Source organism: Pantherophis guttatus, chromosome 2 (genome assembly GCF_059756535.1).
Source record: "Pantherophis guttatus breed Tessera chromosome 2, ASM5975653v1, whole genome shotgun sequence".
Taxonomy (NCBI): Eukaryota; Metazoa; Chordata; class Lepidosauria; order Squamata; family Colubridae; genus Pantherophis; species Pantherophis guttatus.
In genome coordinates, this window is record NC_142064.1 from 139,936,873 (window position 1) to 139,952,213 (window position 15,341).

Here is a 15,341-nt window from a genome sequence, read left to right on the forward strand (position 1 = left end):
ATCTAGAAAAACAGATTCTACTGACTCGGTATCTTTTTTTTAAAAGAGAAAAAGTAACTGTGAATCTGATTTTCTTCAGAAAAAAATACAAAATAGCCCAATATTCTTTATTTTCAAAATACAAGTTCAGAATAGAAAACAACTATGGCAAAGATCAAGATCCCTCAAATAACACCCTCTCAAATTGAGAAGTTTCAGGCCTGGTGTTATCCAGTAATATCAGTCAGCATTAGTTACTAGTACAGGCAAGCCTTGTTTAGCAACTGTAATTGGGACTGGCAACTTGGTCATTAAGTGAAAGCATGACTGTGCTTATCATTTAACTCAGCTTTCTTTTGCTTTACAGACCTGCAAAGGCCATAAATGTGAGGACTGGTTGTCAAATTGCCTTTTCATCACTGCAAACAGCTGTTAAATGAAGCAGTGGCTAAATGAGGACTACCTGTAGTGACAGTATATATTCCAAACAAATGCTCCTTACGTATTAAAGTGTTTGCCGTTAATAGACCTTTGGATGAAGGGTCATCCAAGCATGTTTAGATGATTATCTATTTGCATCCCACCTTTATTCTTTTTACAAACAACCCAAAGCGATGAACATATCCAACACATCTTCCTCCTATTTTCCCCATAACAACCACCCTGGTGAGATGGGTTGGACTGAGAGAGAGTGACTGGCCCAAGGTCACCCAGCTGGCCTTCATGGCTAAAGTAGCACTTGAACTCATGATCTCCAGTTTTCTAGCCCGGTGTCTTAACCACTAGGCCATTCACAAATGATTTCTAAAGGGCGCTGGTTTTAAGAAACAGCTGTTGCCTTAAATGGACTACTTACAAATCACCATGCTATGTATACATAGTATAACACATTGTTTTAATCTCTCTTTTTTTTTTGTGAGGGGAAAAAAAATCCCACAAAAATTAATGGTAAGGAAATCAATACTGTAGACTGAATTATAGTATTAAATAATAAAACCTAGAGTACTCACTTCTAATAATATATCCACTGAATCATGGAGACATAGGACCAAAGTACCTACTCGCACCATGTGGTTAATGTAGGAGAAGATAATGAGTCCACTAGTAACAACATGATGGAGAAACATCATGAAGAAATCCTGAATTTAGAGGAAACAAGATAGAAATAGCTATAATGATCAAGGAATTAATGTACTCTGACAAAAAGAAGCATTCAGAATAACCCAAGTTTGGAAAAGGTTAATGGCCTGCTAACTGCTGGATAGCACAAAAATATACTTTCAAGTTAAGAATAATTACCGAAAGCTGGTTTTCAAATCTTCATTTACTCCATTATGCTCTTAAGAAACTATACTGTTTCCTTCTCAGTGAGGTCTCGACCAGTGGTGAAATGTAAAATTTGTTACTATCGGTTTTGTGGGCGTGGCTTGGGGGGTGTTAATGTGACTAGGTGGGCGTGGCCAACTTTTTTTTTTTTAACTTTTAAAAGCATTTTTTCTACAACCTTAAGAGGTTGCAGGAAAAAATGCTTTTAAAAGCCTCTGACAATCAGGCAACTCAGCTGGGATCGTCAGAGGCTTTTAAAAGCATTTTTTTCTACAACTTCTTTGGCCAAGACAATTATGCTGGGATTAACAGCAAAATAAAAATGATTATGCTGGGTTTAACAATAAAAACAAAGATGATTATGCTGGGATTAACAGTAAAAATAAAATGATTATGCTGGGTTTAACAGTAAAATTAAGATGATTATGCTGGGATTAACTGGGTATGACAGCAAAAACAAGGAGGATTATGCTGGGATTAATAATAAAAATGGAATGATTATGCTGGGTTCAACAGTTAAAATAAAGATGATTGTGCTGGGATTAGCGGTAAAAATAAAATGATTATATTGGGATTTAATAATTAAAATTAGGATGATTATGTTGGGATAAACAGCAATGAAGATGAGTATATTGGGAGTAATAGTTAAAATATTGTTTAAATGCTTATAATAAGTGTAATGAACTATATTTTTAAAATACATTCATCTAAGCAAAAAGAAAAAAAGAAAAACGAAATGTTGTTTGATTAGGATTTAAAGATTTAAGATTTAAATGGGAAAACGGCATTGTCAAATAAACAGAATTTAGGGAAATAATTGAGTAAAATATTAAGTTGAAAATTAAGATTTGTTAGTAATTGTACCAATTTATGACCGGATCAATGCTTCGTTTTGAAAAGATGTATTTTATGTTTTTGTTTAAAAAAAAAATAAAAAAAAATTCAAAAAAATAATAATTGTTTAATTTTAATTATAAAATTGACCTCATAGGATTTTGCTCCATCCATCTGAAATAGACACAATGAAAACATATATTCTTTAAGGTGCCTGAGGCAGGTTCTACAGAAAGGATAAGTGACTGATCTGTGGGGGAAGGGGATGAAGGTATGGGACCTCATAGAGTAGGAAGCAGGCCCAAGGCCTGCAGAGACCCACTGGGATGGAGGGCTTCTTATTGCTTATTATATTATGATCCCTGCAGATTGACAAATGCAGTTAATATAACTTCATCACTAATCAATTTTTTTTTTAATTTGATTTATATGCCGCCCTTCTCCGGAGACTCAGGGCAGCTTACAATGCGTTAAGCAATAGCCTTCATACTTTTGTATATTTATACAAAGTCAGCTTATTGCCCCCACAAACTGGGTCCTCATTTAACCTACCTTAGAAAGGATGGAAGGCTGAGTCAACCTTGAGCCAATTGATGTATATGCTCACACAAAAGCGTATACAACGCATAAAATCTAAATGAAACTTAAGATTCAAGACTATCAATACTACCCAAATTATCTATGCATCTCACTGAAAACAAAAATAGTTTCTCTGCTGTAAGGAGTCAGAAAACAATCCTAATCCTAGAATATAATTATTTTCTCTTTATCAAGGCAGTTAGTTTGAAGAGGGTAGCATTTCATTTTATGGGAGAAACTCTCCGGTGGAAGAGCAGTTCTATTGTTCTTCCTTTAAGAGCCCACCAATCTTGCTTGTGGAGTTTGTATGAATGTTGGATAGCCTTCCATAAGTTTGTCCTGAAATAAGCGTTCAACATTAGAAATTCCTTCTGAAGAAGGAAAGCTGCTCACAACCCTTGCAATTTTAATAATGCTAAAGAATGAGAAACACCAATCCTACAACACTCATCTTAAATCAACCTCACTGATTTAAACTTATTGAATATTTCTTTTTTAAAAAATTAAAACATCTACGGTAGCAGACATTTTTCTGAAAAACAATTAAGCAATTTATTTAGTGCTACAGCCAAATACTCCAGATATAACTTTTAGAATTATTGCTTTAGCCAAATTGAGATATTTTAACCGTCTGAATTGTGGTGTAATCTGCTATAGCATTTAATCAAGGACAAACAGTTGTATTTCTATTATTATGGTCAGATTTTTTCAACCCAACTAACTAAAAAGGATTCCTCTAGGTGCTTAGAAAAAAACTTGTTTCTTACCTTTCGCTTAATATCAGTAAACTGTGAATACATAAGAGACGAGTAATAAGCCAGTTCGATGACATAATAGTAATAAATGTCAGATGTTATGGGCTGAAAAACAGAAAAATAATCTTGTTTACATGGCTCATCCAACATAGATTGGTCCAGTAGTTAAGCCATTTTTTGCAAAAACAGGACTGTTTTTGGCCTCCCAAACTTTCATGCGCTGTGTTTTTGCCCTCCCCAGCCCCCAGGAACACTCTGTAGGCCTCCCAAAACCTCTGCAGGCCCCGTTTTTGTGAAAAATGGGACGCGAAGAGGGGCTGAGAGGCCTGCAGAGTGCTCCTGGGGGCTGGAGAAGGCAAAAATGCGACGCATAGGGGGTTTGGGAGGCCAAAAACGAGCTTGTTTTTGGCCTCCCAAACACCTAATGTGTCGCGTTTTTGCCCTCCCCAGCCCCCAGGAGCACTCTGCAGGCCCCGTTTTTGCGAAAAATGGGACGTGAAGAGGGGTTGGGAGGCCTGCAGAGTACTCCTGGGGGCCGGGGAGGGCAAAAACTTTTTTCTCGTTTACCTCTTTGAAATCTTGGTGTGTCTTATACTCCAGTGCGCCTTATAGTCCAAAAAATATGATAATTCAGTATCACATTTACATCTTTAACTACTGCATTTTTCCAGCAGCATGTTAACACACTATGTACGCAATTATTAGCCAAGCTGTATTTTGGAGGATTACCATAATTTTATTATTGAACAACTACAGTTCTCTCCGTCAATCCAAAATGTTAATAAACCTCAAACCTGAATATTTAAGAAAGTAAAAGTGATGTTATGGCTTTCTTAGGAGAATATCTATGTGTGCACTATTATTGGGCTACTATTAGTGTGCAGAATTATTATGCAACTAAATGAAAAATGAACATTTTCCCCTATCACTCATTTATTTTCATCTGTTAAAGTGAGAATAATAAACAACTCAAAATTTACAAATAAACATTTCTGACAGTTCAAAATAATAATAATCAGTGACCAATATAGCAACCCTTCTTTTCAATAACAGTCATAAGCCTTCCATTCATGGAGTCTGTCAATTTCTTGATCTGTTGATGATCAACTTTTTGTGCAGTAGTAACCACAGCCTTCCAGACACTGTTCAGAGAGGTGTACTGTTTTCCTTCACCTCCCATTTAAGAAGGGCTCACAAGTTCTCAATAGGGTTCAGGTCAGGTAAGGAAGGGGGGCATGTCATTATTCTTTCATCTTTAAGGCCTTTACTAGCTAGCCATGCAGTGGAGTTCTTTGATGCATACAATGGAGCATTGTCCTGCATAAAAATCATGGTCTTCTTGAAAGATGCAGCCTTTTTCCTGTACCACTGCTTGAAGCAAGTGTCTTCTAAAAGCTGGCAGTAGGTTTGGGAGTTGATTTTGAGTCCATCTCCAACCCAAAAAGATCCATCTTTCATAATACCAGCCCATACCAGTACCCCACTTCCACCTTGCTAGCGTCTGAGTCAAAGTAGAGCTCTGTGCCCGTTACTGATCCATTTGGTCTGTCAAGAATCAATCTCATCAAATCAGTCCATAAAACCTTTGTAAAATCTATCTTCAGATATTTCTTGGCCCAGTCTTGCCATTTCAACTTATGTGTCTTGTTCAGTGGTGGTTGGATTCCAGCCTTCCTTACCTTGGCCATGTCTCTGACCACTGAATACCTTGTACTTCTGGGCACTTCAGGTAGGTTGCAGTTCTGAAATATGACAGCACTGGAGGATAATGGGTTCTTGGTTGCTTCACATTTGATTCTTCTCAAATCTTTGGCAGTTAAGGTGCATTTTTTTTTCTCAACACGTTTCTTGCAACCCTGATGACTATTTGTAACAAAATGTTTGATGGTTCTGTGATCACGGCCAAATATCTTAGCAATTTCAAGAGTGCTGCATCCCTCTGAAAGACATTTTACAATTTTTGACTTTTCAGAGTCAGTTAAATCTCTTCTTTAGCCCATTTCGCCTGAGGAAAAAAAGTTGCTTAATAATTATGCACACCTTGATATAGGATGTTGATCTCCTTAGGACACACCCTCCCTCATTACACAAATACACATCACCTGATCTACTTATATCCACTAAAACGGTTGAATTAATCTTCTGTTGGGACGACATGGATCTCCTTCCCCTCCTTTCATTATAGATGGTCCTTGGCAACTCCATTACGAAAAAATGCAGTCATAAAGTGCCAAGTTACAGCAGCAGTTGCAGCAATTAAGCAAATCACAGAAAGCTATTAAACTTTGCAATGTCAAAGTTAATTGGCGATTATTTGCGATTTCCTGCCAGCTTTCTCTTGACTTTGCTTGTCGAAAATCAGCAGTGAAGATTGCAAATGGCATACATGTGTCCATAAGACACTGTCACCCATCACAACTACCACCCTGTTGCCAAGCTCCCCAATTGTGATCATATCATCGTGAAGATGCGGCAATGGCTGTTAGTCTCCTTGTTCAGCAGGATCATATTATTGGTCACAGAACAAATGGTTGTTAGCTGAGGATTACCATACATGGAGTTACTTTTTCTTAATTTATGCTCAGTTTAACCACCATAATGTATGTCACTTTTCACTATAGAATCATTGATGTACCTTTATTTTTCATATTGTTACAGTTCATTAATTAAAAAATGAAGTAATTAAAAAGATATATTGAGCCAAGGATTTACTGTAATTATTAATATAATAAGCCATATGTATTTTAAAATCAAATATGTCCAAACTAATGTGTCCAAGCATCATGGTATATTGTAACTACTTCATGACATCCTACTTAATGGAGTAGCAGCAACCACAGGTCTTACAAAGGAATATAGGTGGTTTGTTAAACCTTTTCAATCATGAAGTTCAGTATCTCTATCAATGCTGCAGTTACACAGTGCTAACTCAGAATTTTATTAGGAAAAAAAAATGTTGGAAATGACATTTATAGTCAGCACAAACTCCACAGCACCTAAACTAAATTATCCTATAACACCATTTATGTATTAATTTAATTTATATGCCACCCATCTCATGATCAAGTGAGTACAGCAGTTTACAACATCATAAAAACAATATAAAAACATTCAATTAGCATTACTACATTAGCATTACTACAAATATTATTAAAGAAAATGGATACCTGATAAGGATAGTTATACCAGCATTGTCGTGTATCCCAAAACCAGGGTGACTACAATAAAAAGGAAAATAGAGTAATACAGAGCACACTTATCAGCAGGATTTTAATATCTAAATGGTTGCTTCAGAAAGATATTTTGGTTTCTTAGTTTAACTCAGATTAGAAGTGTTTTTTATACTTAAATATCAAGTTACTTATTTCCTTTAAATTATCCATACAGCCCTATCAACAAACATTAGATTTTAAAGGTATGACATCTTCCATTATCGGACAGCAATGACAGTTTCACCAAATTTTAATATATTTATATGATTTGTTGTTAGTTGTGAAGTCATTGCCGACCCATCGCAACCCCATGGACAATATTCCTCCAGGCCTTCCTGTCCTCTACCATCCTCTGGAGTCCATTTAAGCTCACGCCTACTGCCACCATCCAACCACCTCATTCTCTGTCGTCTCCTTCTTCTTTTGCCCTCAATCTTTCCCAGCATTAGGCTCTTCTCCAGTGAGTCCTTCCTTCTTAGGTGGCCAAAGTATTTGAATTTCATCTTCAGGATCTGGCCTTCTAAAGAACAGTCAGGGTTGAGCTCCTCTAGGACTGACCAGTTTGATCGCCTTGCAGTCCAAGGGATATGATAAATTATGATAAATTATATCTAATCTCAGCATTTTCTTTAATCCACCAAAAAGCAATATGTAAGTATAATGCTTTAATAAATGAATTACATGCAGATACATTCATATAAGACACTGGGAAATTTATATCTTTGAGTGCTATAGATCTGTAAGGAATAATATATTGCAAATCTCAAACAAGTCCTTCTGGTTCTATAATAAAAAATATAAATGCATTTCTATGACAAAGCATAAATGAAAGCTACTTTTCCAGTTCTATTAAGATAATTAAATAAAAACTGAGCATTCAAGTAAAAACACCAAGCATCAACTCCTGCTATTAAATTATTATCATTTCATTTAGCATAATTTAAAGATGTCAAACATACTCACCGACCAAAGAAATCTGAGTCCATATATAAAAATACATAAATAAAATGTAAGCCTCCACCTAGAATTAAAAAACAAGAATATGTGGCATACAAATATTGATCTAGTAAGAACCAAAAACACGTTATAAGAAAGTAAATCTATCTTCATGCTAAGAGAAAATGTTTGCCCAATCAAAATTTCAGATTCAAAATGTCTTCAATTTTTGAAAACTCTTATTATTTATCAAACAGATTTGGAGGTCAAATAAGAGTCTCACTCACCTATGGTATATATCTTGGGGAAGTAGTCATTGAGGAAGAGAGGCAGAAACCATAGAGGTAGCAGGCAGGAAGGCAAAATGCTCAGATACTATAGTGATACAAGCCATGCATTAAAAAAGTGAGAAAATAAATTTAAGTAGGACAGAAAAGAACAGAGACAAGAGTCTATAAAAAAGTCAAGTGAATGCTTAGGAAAATAACCCCAGGCAGTAAAAGACAACTTGATAAAAGACACAAATTCTGCAAAGAAATAGATAGATGCTTTTATAGCTGTAAATTCTACTGAATAACTCAGAAGAGATAGCATTAACTAAGATGTACACAGTTTGGATAATGTGAGAGAGATCCAGATATAGGATTGTGTCTTCAACAGTTCTTTCTGTTGAGCGGGTCTTTATCACTCTAAGTATCCCTACTGGTATAAATATTATAAAGATACTATTTTTATATTATGCATTACTAATTCTAAAGTCTGAAATTCTATTTGATATTTACTTTTAAAATAAAGAATTGAAAGTCTAAGATTTGAATTCTACACAAACCTACATGCTCTCGCAGAACTTTGTAAGGGTGCTTGGTTTATCCTGGCTCCTCCGGTGACGAAACCAGCGCTGGATTTTTCGGACATCCCAATCTAGTTGTTTTGACAAACCTTCTAATTGTCTTGCATCTGGACACTAGGAGATGATCAAACAGATATAAAAAGAGCTTTTTTTCTGCTTCTTATCAAATTTCTAAAATAGGTTCTTCCCATTTCTGCCCAATTGTCCTTCAGTCTGCAACCTGCTGGATATTATCTGGAACTGTATGTTTTGCTCGGAAAGGCAAACAGAGGAAATACGCAGTCTGAGAAACAAAGTCCTTACACAATTGTACCAGAAAAAGTTCCAATTATGTTCAAGTACAGGCAATCCTCAACTTATGACAATTGAGCCCAAAATTTCTGTTGCTAAGCGAGACAGTTAAGTGAATTTTACTCCATTTAATAATCTTTCTTGCCACAATAAGTGAATCACTGCAATAGTTAAGTTAGTAACACAATTGTAAAGTGAATATATAGCTTTCTCATTGACTTTGTGTGTCAGAAGGTCACAAAAGGTGATTACATGACCCGGGACATGGCAACCTTCATAAATATGAGCCAGTTGCCAAGCACCCAAATTTTGATCACATGATCATGGGAATGCTGCAATGGTTGTAAGTATGAAAAATGGTAATAAGTCACTTTTTTCAGTGCTGTTGTAACTTTGAACAGGCACCAAACTAATGGTTGTAAGTTGAGGGCTACCTATATATTCAGTACTGCTGAAGTCTTTTCTCCACAATTACAGACACTTCTCCAAGGAAATCATTGTGATTACTCTACCTGCAATTTTCTCAGCAAAATTTGGATGTAAAGCTCAGGCAGAGGTATGGGGTTTTGTTTTTTGGCTGTCTGTGGAGGTGGGTTTCAAGTCTCTTGTTGCAGTAGGTAAAAATCTTATTTCTCTACTAAGCAAAAATGATATAGGGCAGCACCAGCTATGATATATAGCATAAACAGTATAAAGACTATAGATGCGCAAAAGAAGCACTGACTGTATTTGCAGACTCCGCATAAGCAGAAAGAAGCCTACACAAAAAACTTCCTTTCCCCCTCAATCTAATGCAGCTAGAAATCCTTGGTTTAAGAATAATTAGTTATTAAATATTTATTGGTCTCTTACAACATACAGATACAATATGAGTCTGAGGTTGAGAGAGGGCAGGGAATAGACAGTAACAAAAACAAAAGAATGAATTAAAGGAGTGAATTAAAAGATAAAAGTATTATTTAGACCAACTTAAATTAAATAATTAAAAGCTTACATACTTCTTCCATACTACAACAATTCAGCAATAAGAAAAGAATACCGAACCATTTTATACCATAGCATTGCCCCAAGGAACTAGTATGCAAAATAATAATGCAGAACAATTTGACTTCTCACTTACTTTAGTGATGGATGTAAACACTTTTTCTAAAATTGCATTGGGTTGAGCTCTGTGAGGTCCACTGTCTTGAATGTCAAAATGCACAGCACAGGGTTTGGCAAGAAACCTGGGGACCCAATTCCAGAGAAACAATCATACACAAAATACTACCAATATCATGAAAAGGTAATGTGAACATTTAAACATTCTCATTTACATGTTGGACATCGCAACAATAGTTAAGAGCTCACCCACATGAAATTTAAAATGTTAAAATTTCAGGATGTTTTATTCTAAGGATTTTAAAACATGAAACCCAACTTTTCTAAAGTCTAAATTATTTGGTTGAAATATTATGAACCACCACTTACATTTAATCATTAATAATTCTTTAATTCATCATACTGTCTACTTGAAGACTATAATGATATACAATGTAACAACCATTTTAAAATTCCTGCCTATAACAAGAGTTTTAAAGACAATTTACTTCATCTTCATGGGCAACAGAGGGGAGAAATCCCATAAACAGCCTTTCCAAGAAATATGCTCTACAATAATGCCATTGGTAGTGGGAAGATCCAAGTGAAGCAGTTCTATCCAAAACTATGTAGGGCATTTAAACTACAAAATTGTGTCTGGAATATAAAGGAGACCCTATAATAGTCTGCAAAGCGCTCAAGTCTAGCTGTAAATATTTAGCTACTGCAGTTTCCAAACACATTCCAGAGAGCCTTTCCCTAACCCAATGTCATCTTGCTTTCTGCTTTTAGTTTCTGCTGCTTTAAGGTAGGAACTGGTGTAATTCTTACTGCTGCCCTTATGTTTTTTATTGGCTTTAACCTAATTGTGGATGTTTTAGTTTTTGAACATATAGATTTCAAGCTAGTGAGAATCGTTTTGATTGCAGTTAACAGATGCGCTGTTCTTTCATATATGCCTATTCCTCTCTTTTTGTCCTATCTATTCTTCTTGAATAAAATATATTCTAAGTTCTTATAGTTCACTCATGAAATTCATCCCACCTGCTTTCAATAATACCTGCTAAAACATGTTTGTCTCTCTGCACTAAGACATATAGATCTTGTTTGTTTTCCATGCCCTGTCAATTTGTATAAGAACAAGGGGATCATATAACTGGACTATTCCTTCTTTTGCTTACAAGCTCTTTTTTCAACGCCTCCATATGTTGCCTATTCTTCCAAGTCCCAATTCTTGACACTAATATTTTTCAGCATTTCCTGTTTCTCCACAGGGTTGTTTTAAAGCCCCCCCACTCCAAAAATAAGATTTACAGGCCACCTTCCAAAATATATTTTTCTAGTTTTCTTGCTTGGAATTTAGCATTTCAGAAATGCATTTCATCAAAGAACCCAAACTATTTATACGGGCATCATCTCCACAGTCAGTTATTTATTTCCAATTCTTCTTCCTGAATCCTATTATTTGGCAGGGTGGAATAAATAAGATACACCTTGTGCCTCTGTTTCCTTTATCTTCCTGCCCAATATATCAGTGCCTTAAAGTGTCTTCAAGGCTGTCATTTGTTTCCACATGGATCTACAGGAAGAAATATTTGTCAAGAGCCTTTGCAGAATCTTCAGAGAAGATTTCCTTAATCACTAAATGTTGTTCTTCATTCAGGAGTCTAAAAACATCAACGGTGAGGCCCTGGAATTTATTCAGTAACTGCAGAGTATAATAACCCTCCTAAGAGGATTGGACATTTATGTTACATTCTTCTGTTTCTTTGCCCATTGCTTGGTTTTCTCCTTTCTTTTTGGAGGATTCTTGGTGTTGTTATCCCCTTCACAAGCCATGCCTATGACTGATTTATGAATTCTCCATCTTCCCTGATAAACTGATTGCAGTGGATAATAGGGTATTTAAGCAGTGTGTGAGTTAAAACAAGAATATGAATGGGCAATGAATGAAAATGGATTATATAAAAAGTGACAAAATATGAAGAAATATATTGATTAAATGGAGACAATGGACTGAATTCCAAACAAATATACGTGGGAAAGGAGAAGGGAGAGCCAAGAAAATTGTGGCTGGTTGCGGCTGATGAAATCCTCAAAAAAAGAGCAGTGAAAAGCTTAAAGAATAAAAGCCAATCTATGAAGGAGAACATCTTTTTTAATAGCAATATTATTAAAAATTGCAATTGAAAAGATAAAATTACAAAATAGAAAAATAGAAAAATAATGAAATGTCTATTTTTAACTTTGATCAAATAAGCCAAATTTATATTCCTTTTTTACTTTTTAAATTTTTGACCCTTAAAGCTTTCAAATAGTGTTCTAGAACTTTTTTTTTCATGTTTTGTTCCTTCTCATAAAATTCTTCAAACCTTTAATAAGTTTCTTTTGTAATCCCAATATAGGAAAGTTATCCAAGTCACTTTTTTGGTTTGTTATTTTAATTATTAAGATATCAACTGGTTTCATTTGTCTATCCAATGTAGCATCCTTTTCCATATCATTCTTGTTACCTGTCATTTTTAAATCCACTTTCAGATTAGTCTCAGTCTTCCCCAGTAAAAGTTGTTCCTCTTCTAAACATACTGTATTTTTCGGTGTATAAAACACACCTTTTTACTCCCAAAAAGGGGATGAAAATCTGGGTGCGTCTTATACGCCGAATGTAGCCTTGCCAACCCACCGGCCCCCACCCTTTGGCCATTTTTGGGCAGTTCCAGGCGGCGGGGATCTGGGTCGGGGCACAGCCTGAGGAACAAACCTCTTCGGGACGGTCTGGGGGGGGGGAATCCGCCCAGCAGCTTTGGGGAACAAGGCAGGTGCCACGATTTGCGGCTGGTCGCCCCTCTGTCCGCCTAGCGGGTAGCTCAGGGCAGACAATGTTCGCGATGACTTCACACCCCAGCAATGTGAGGAGCTGCCGTTGCCGCTGCCTAAACCTTCTCCGTGCCCAGGAGCCAAGCCGAGACGAACGGGAGCTCCTAAAGTAAAATGCCCCTCCTTTCCAGCAACTGCTGCCTGGATTCCCCAATCCAATTTTCAGAGCCGCGTTTCAGGCAGTGGGCGGCCAGTTCCCCTGCAATGTGCAGCGGGGGAACTGGGAACCATTTTGGATTTGGGGTGGGGATTGCAGCGCTGCCGCCTGAAAGTGCTTTTCTTCCCATTGCACATTCCTATTGCCGCGCGGCTCTGCAATATGAAAGAAAACAGATATTTTATGCCTCACAAGTTACAAAAAAGAACAAAACCTGTTGTCTAATATCTCCTAGTGGTCAGTAGTGATAATCACTGTATAGTATTAAAAGTTATACAACCCTAAACCTGAAGCTTCTAGTAGAAAGTCCAGACAAATTACCACCTTTAGCTCTCCTTTGAGAATGGAAACAAATAAGTTATATCACTCACTGCCTATAAATTAACATTTGTACACAGTGTATGTATAGTACCTAGCCTCATAAAGCCTTCTGCAATCAGTCAAGAGAAAATAGTAACTGTTCTTTTTCAGAATCCTTAGCAAGACAGAGTAACTTTCACAAGCTGAGTTTAACAACATCAGTTATTGCTAACTACAATAACACATACAGCAGAAATATGTCACAGAGACCACTGCAGCAGGTTTGTTCATAAGGTTCTCTCTCTCTTTGACAATTATCTGGCAACTGGGAATTGCACTGAATATGTCATGATATTTAAAACATCTATTATTATGGGGTTCCGAGCAGTTTGCAGTATGTTTCTGAGATTTATTCATTTATTCTATGTGTATACCTATAAATCAATAAAGTTTAAAATGCTGGTTCTGATATGTAAAGGCCTAAGAACATGTTCTACAAATGAGATTCCACTCTGAGGAGCTGCTTCAAATGCATCTTATTCTGAGACGGTATGTTATCAAAAAGACTAAATGAATATTCAGTGTAATTTCCAAGGCAGGGATTCTCTCAAGGGCATCTTTCCCTTTGTGTGAATGTGTGGGAGGAGAGGATAAAAGAGAGAAAAACAGAGACCATTCAGAGAGAGGAATCAGGGCCTTTTTAATAATGTTCTGTCTTCAGAATTTTTTTCCTTGAAGAGGTTTTCATGGCATTTGCTTTCTTTTCTTTTTTGCACCTGGTATAAATCTTGGCATGCCTTGCAGTTTGGGACTTTTAAAAATCTATTTCAGGTAATCCTCGATTTACGACCATAGTCGAGCCCCAAATTTCTGTTGCTAAGTGAGACATTTGCTAAGTGAGTTTTCCCCATTTTAGAACCCTTCTTGCCACAGTTATTAAATGAATCATTGCAGCTGTTAAGTTAGTAACACGGTTGTTAAGTGAATCTGGCTTTCCCAAATATTGACTTTGCTTGCCCGAAGGTTGCAATAGGTGATCACATGATCCTGGGACACTGCAACTGTCAAGCATCTGAATTTTGATCATGTGACCAAGGGATGCCACAATAGTCATAAGTGTAAAAAACAATCATAAGTCCCTTTTTCAACACTGTGGTAACTTTGAATGATCATTAAACAAACCATTGTAAGTCAAGGACTACCTGTAATTGGTGCATTAAATTAGCGTGTGTGTTTGTGTGTTTTGTTTTGATCTTTATTATTCGTCAACAAAAATTACAAATTCAAATGAGCAAAATGAAAAATATACAATGTGACAGGGACAATAGGCACTTTAGTGCACTTACGCACATCCTCTTAGGAATCTCTTTAAATTTTTAAATTAAATGCGAGGTCCACACAAGTTAAGAGAATTAAAACTGTGAAAGGCAGTTAGCTGAGACAACTGAATCGGGTAAGGTATTCCAGACTTTGACAACTGTTATAAAAATTTATTTTTTTACAATCAAAATTAAACTTTTAACATTATAGGTTGAACTGAAGGCTGATCAATAATTGAATATCCTAACTGAACTTTTTTTAAAAAAACCCATACTATAATAGCAATAAAATTCATGGCACCAATAGTGAATCATCTGTATTAACCGCACAGAAATGGAGGTTTCCTAATTTCCTAAGGAAGTTAAGGTCAACATGCAGATTTAGTGTTTTGCTCCCAGTTGGGCAACGCATTACCTCCCTGTTCTCCATAATAAGTTAAGAACAATTAACATTTTGTATTCTTCCTTAGTGTACAAGTTCTAATTTAATGAGGAATTTGATAGCATGTAATATATTTGCTATTTTTTCTTCTGTTTAAACAAAATGGAAATAGAAAACTAATCTTAACACTTTCCACCAAACAGATTTTAATAAAGACATAATATTCTATCTCAGTAGAGAACTTCCAATTAGCTCTAAATAAAATCAAGAAGTTTGATGATCTCTGTCTCTCTCTCTCTCTCTCTCGTCTCTCTCTCTTTGTCTCTGTCTCCCCCCCCCTCAATCCATCTCACAGAGTTGTCAGGAAAATAGGAAGCAAGAGGAGGTCATGAGACATGAAGAATAAAAAAATTGCAACTTTTGTAGCATTCCCCTACATTTATAATTATGTTTGTGCATTAAGG

At 36.1% G+C, this 15,341-nt stretch overlaps 1 protein-coding gene across 2 annotated transcripts in view; it reads right to left on the minus strand.

The window, feature by feature from the left end:
- Positions 1 to 15,341, minus strand: part of CERS5 (ceramide synthase 5) — a 34,851-nt gene that overhangs the window by 9,791 nt on the left and 9,719 nt on the right. For both annotated transcript variants that reach the window (XM_034412428.3, XM_034412429.3), the window contains exons 2-7: positions 9,883 to 9,988; positions 8,455 to 8,585; positions 7,649 to 7,706; positions 6,641 to 6,691; positions 3,486 to 3,578; positions 990 to 1,118 (exon numbers count right to left, since the gene is read on the minus strand). In XM_034412428.3, coding sequence (XP_034268319.2) covers positions 990 to 1,118; positions 3,486 to 3,578; positions 6,641 to 6,691; positions 7,649 to 7,706; positions 8,455 to 8,585; positions 9,883 to 9,988 — 568 coding nt within the window. The remainder of the gene's footprint in view (positions 1 to 989; positions 1,119 to 3,485; positions 3,579 to 6,640; positions 6,692 to 7,648; positions 7,707 to 8,454; positions 8,586 to 9,882; positions 9,989 to 15,341) is intronic.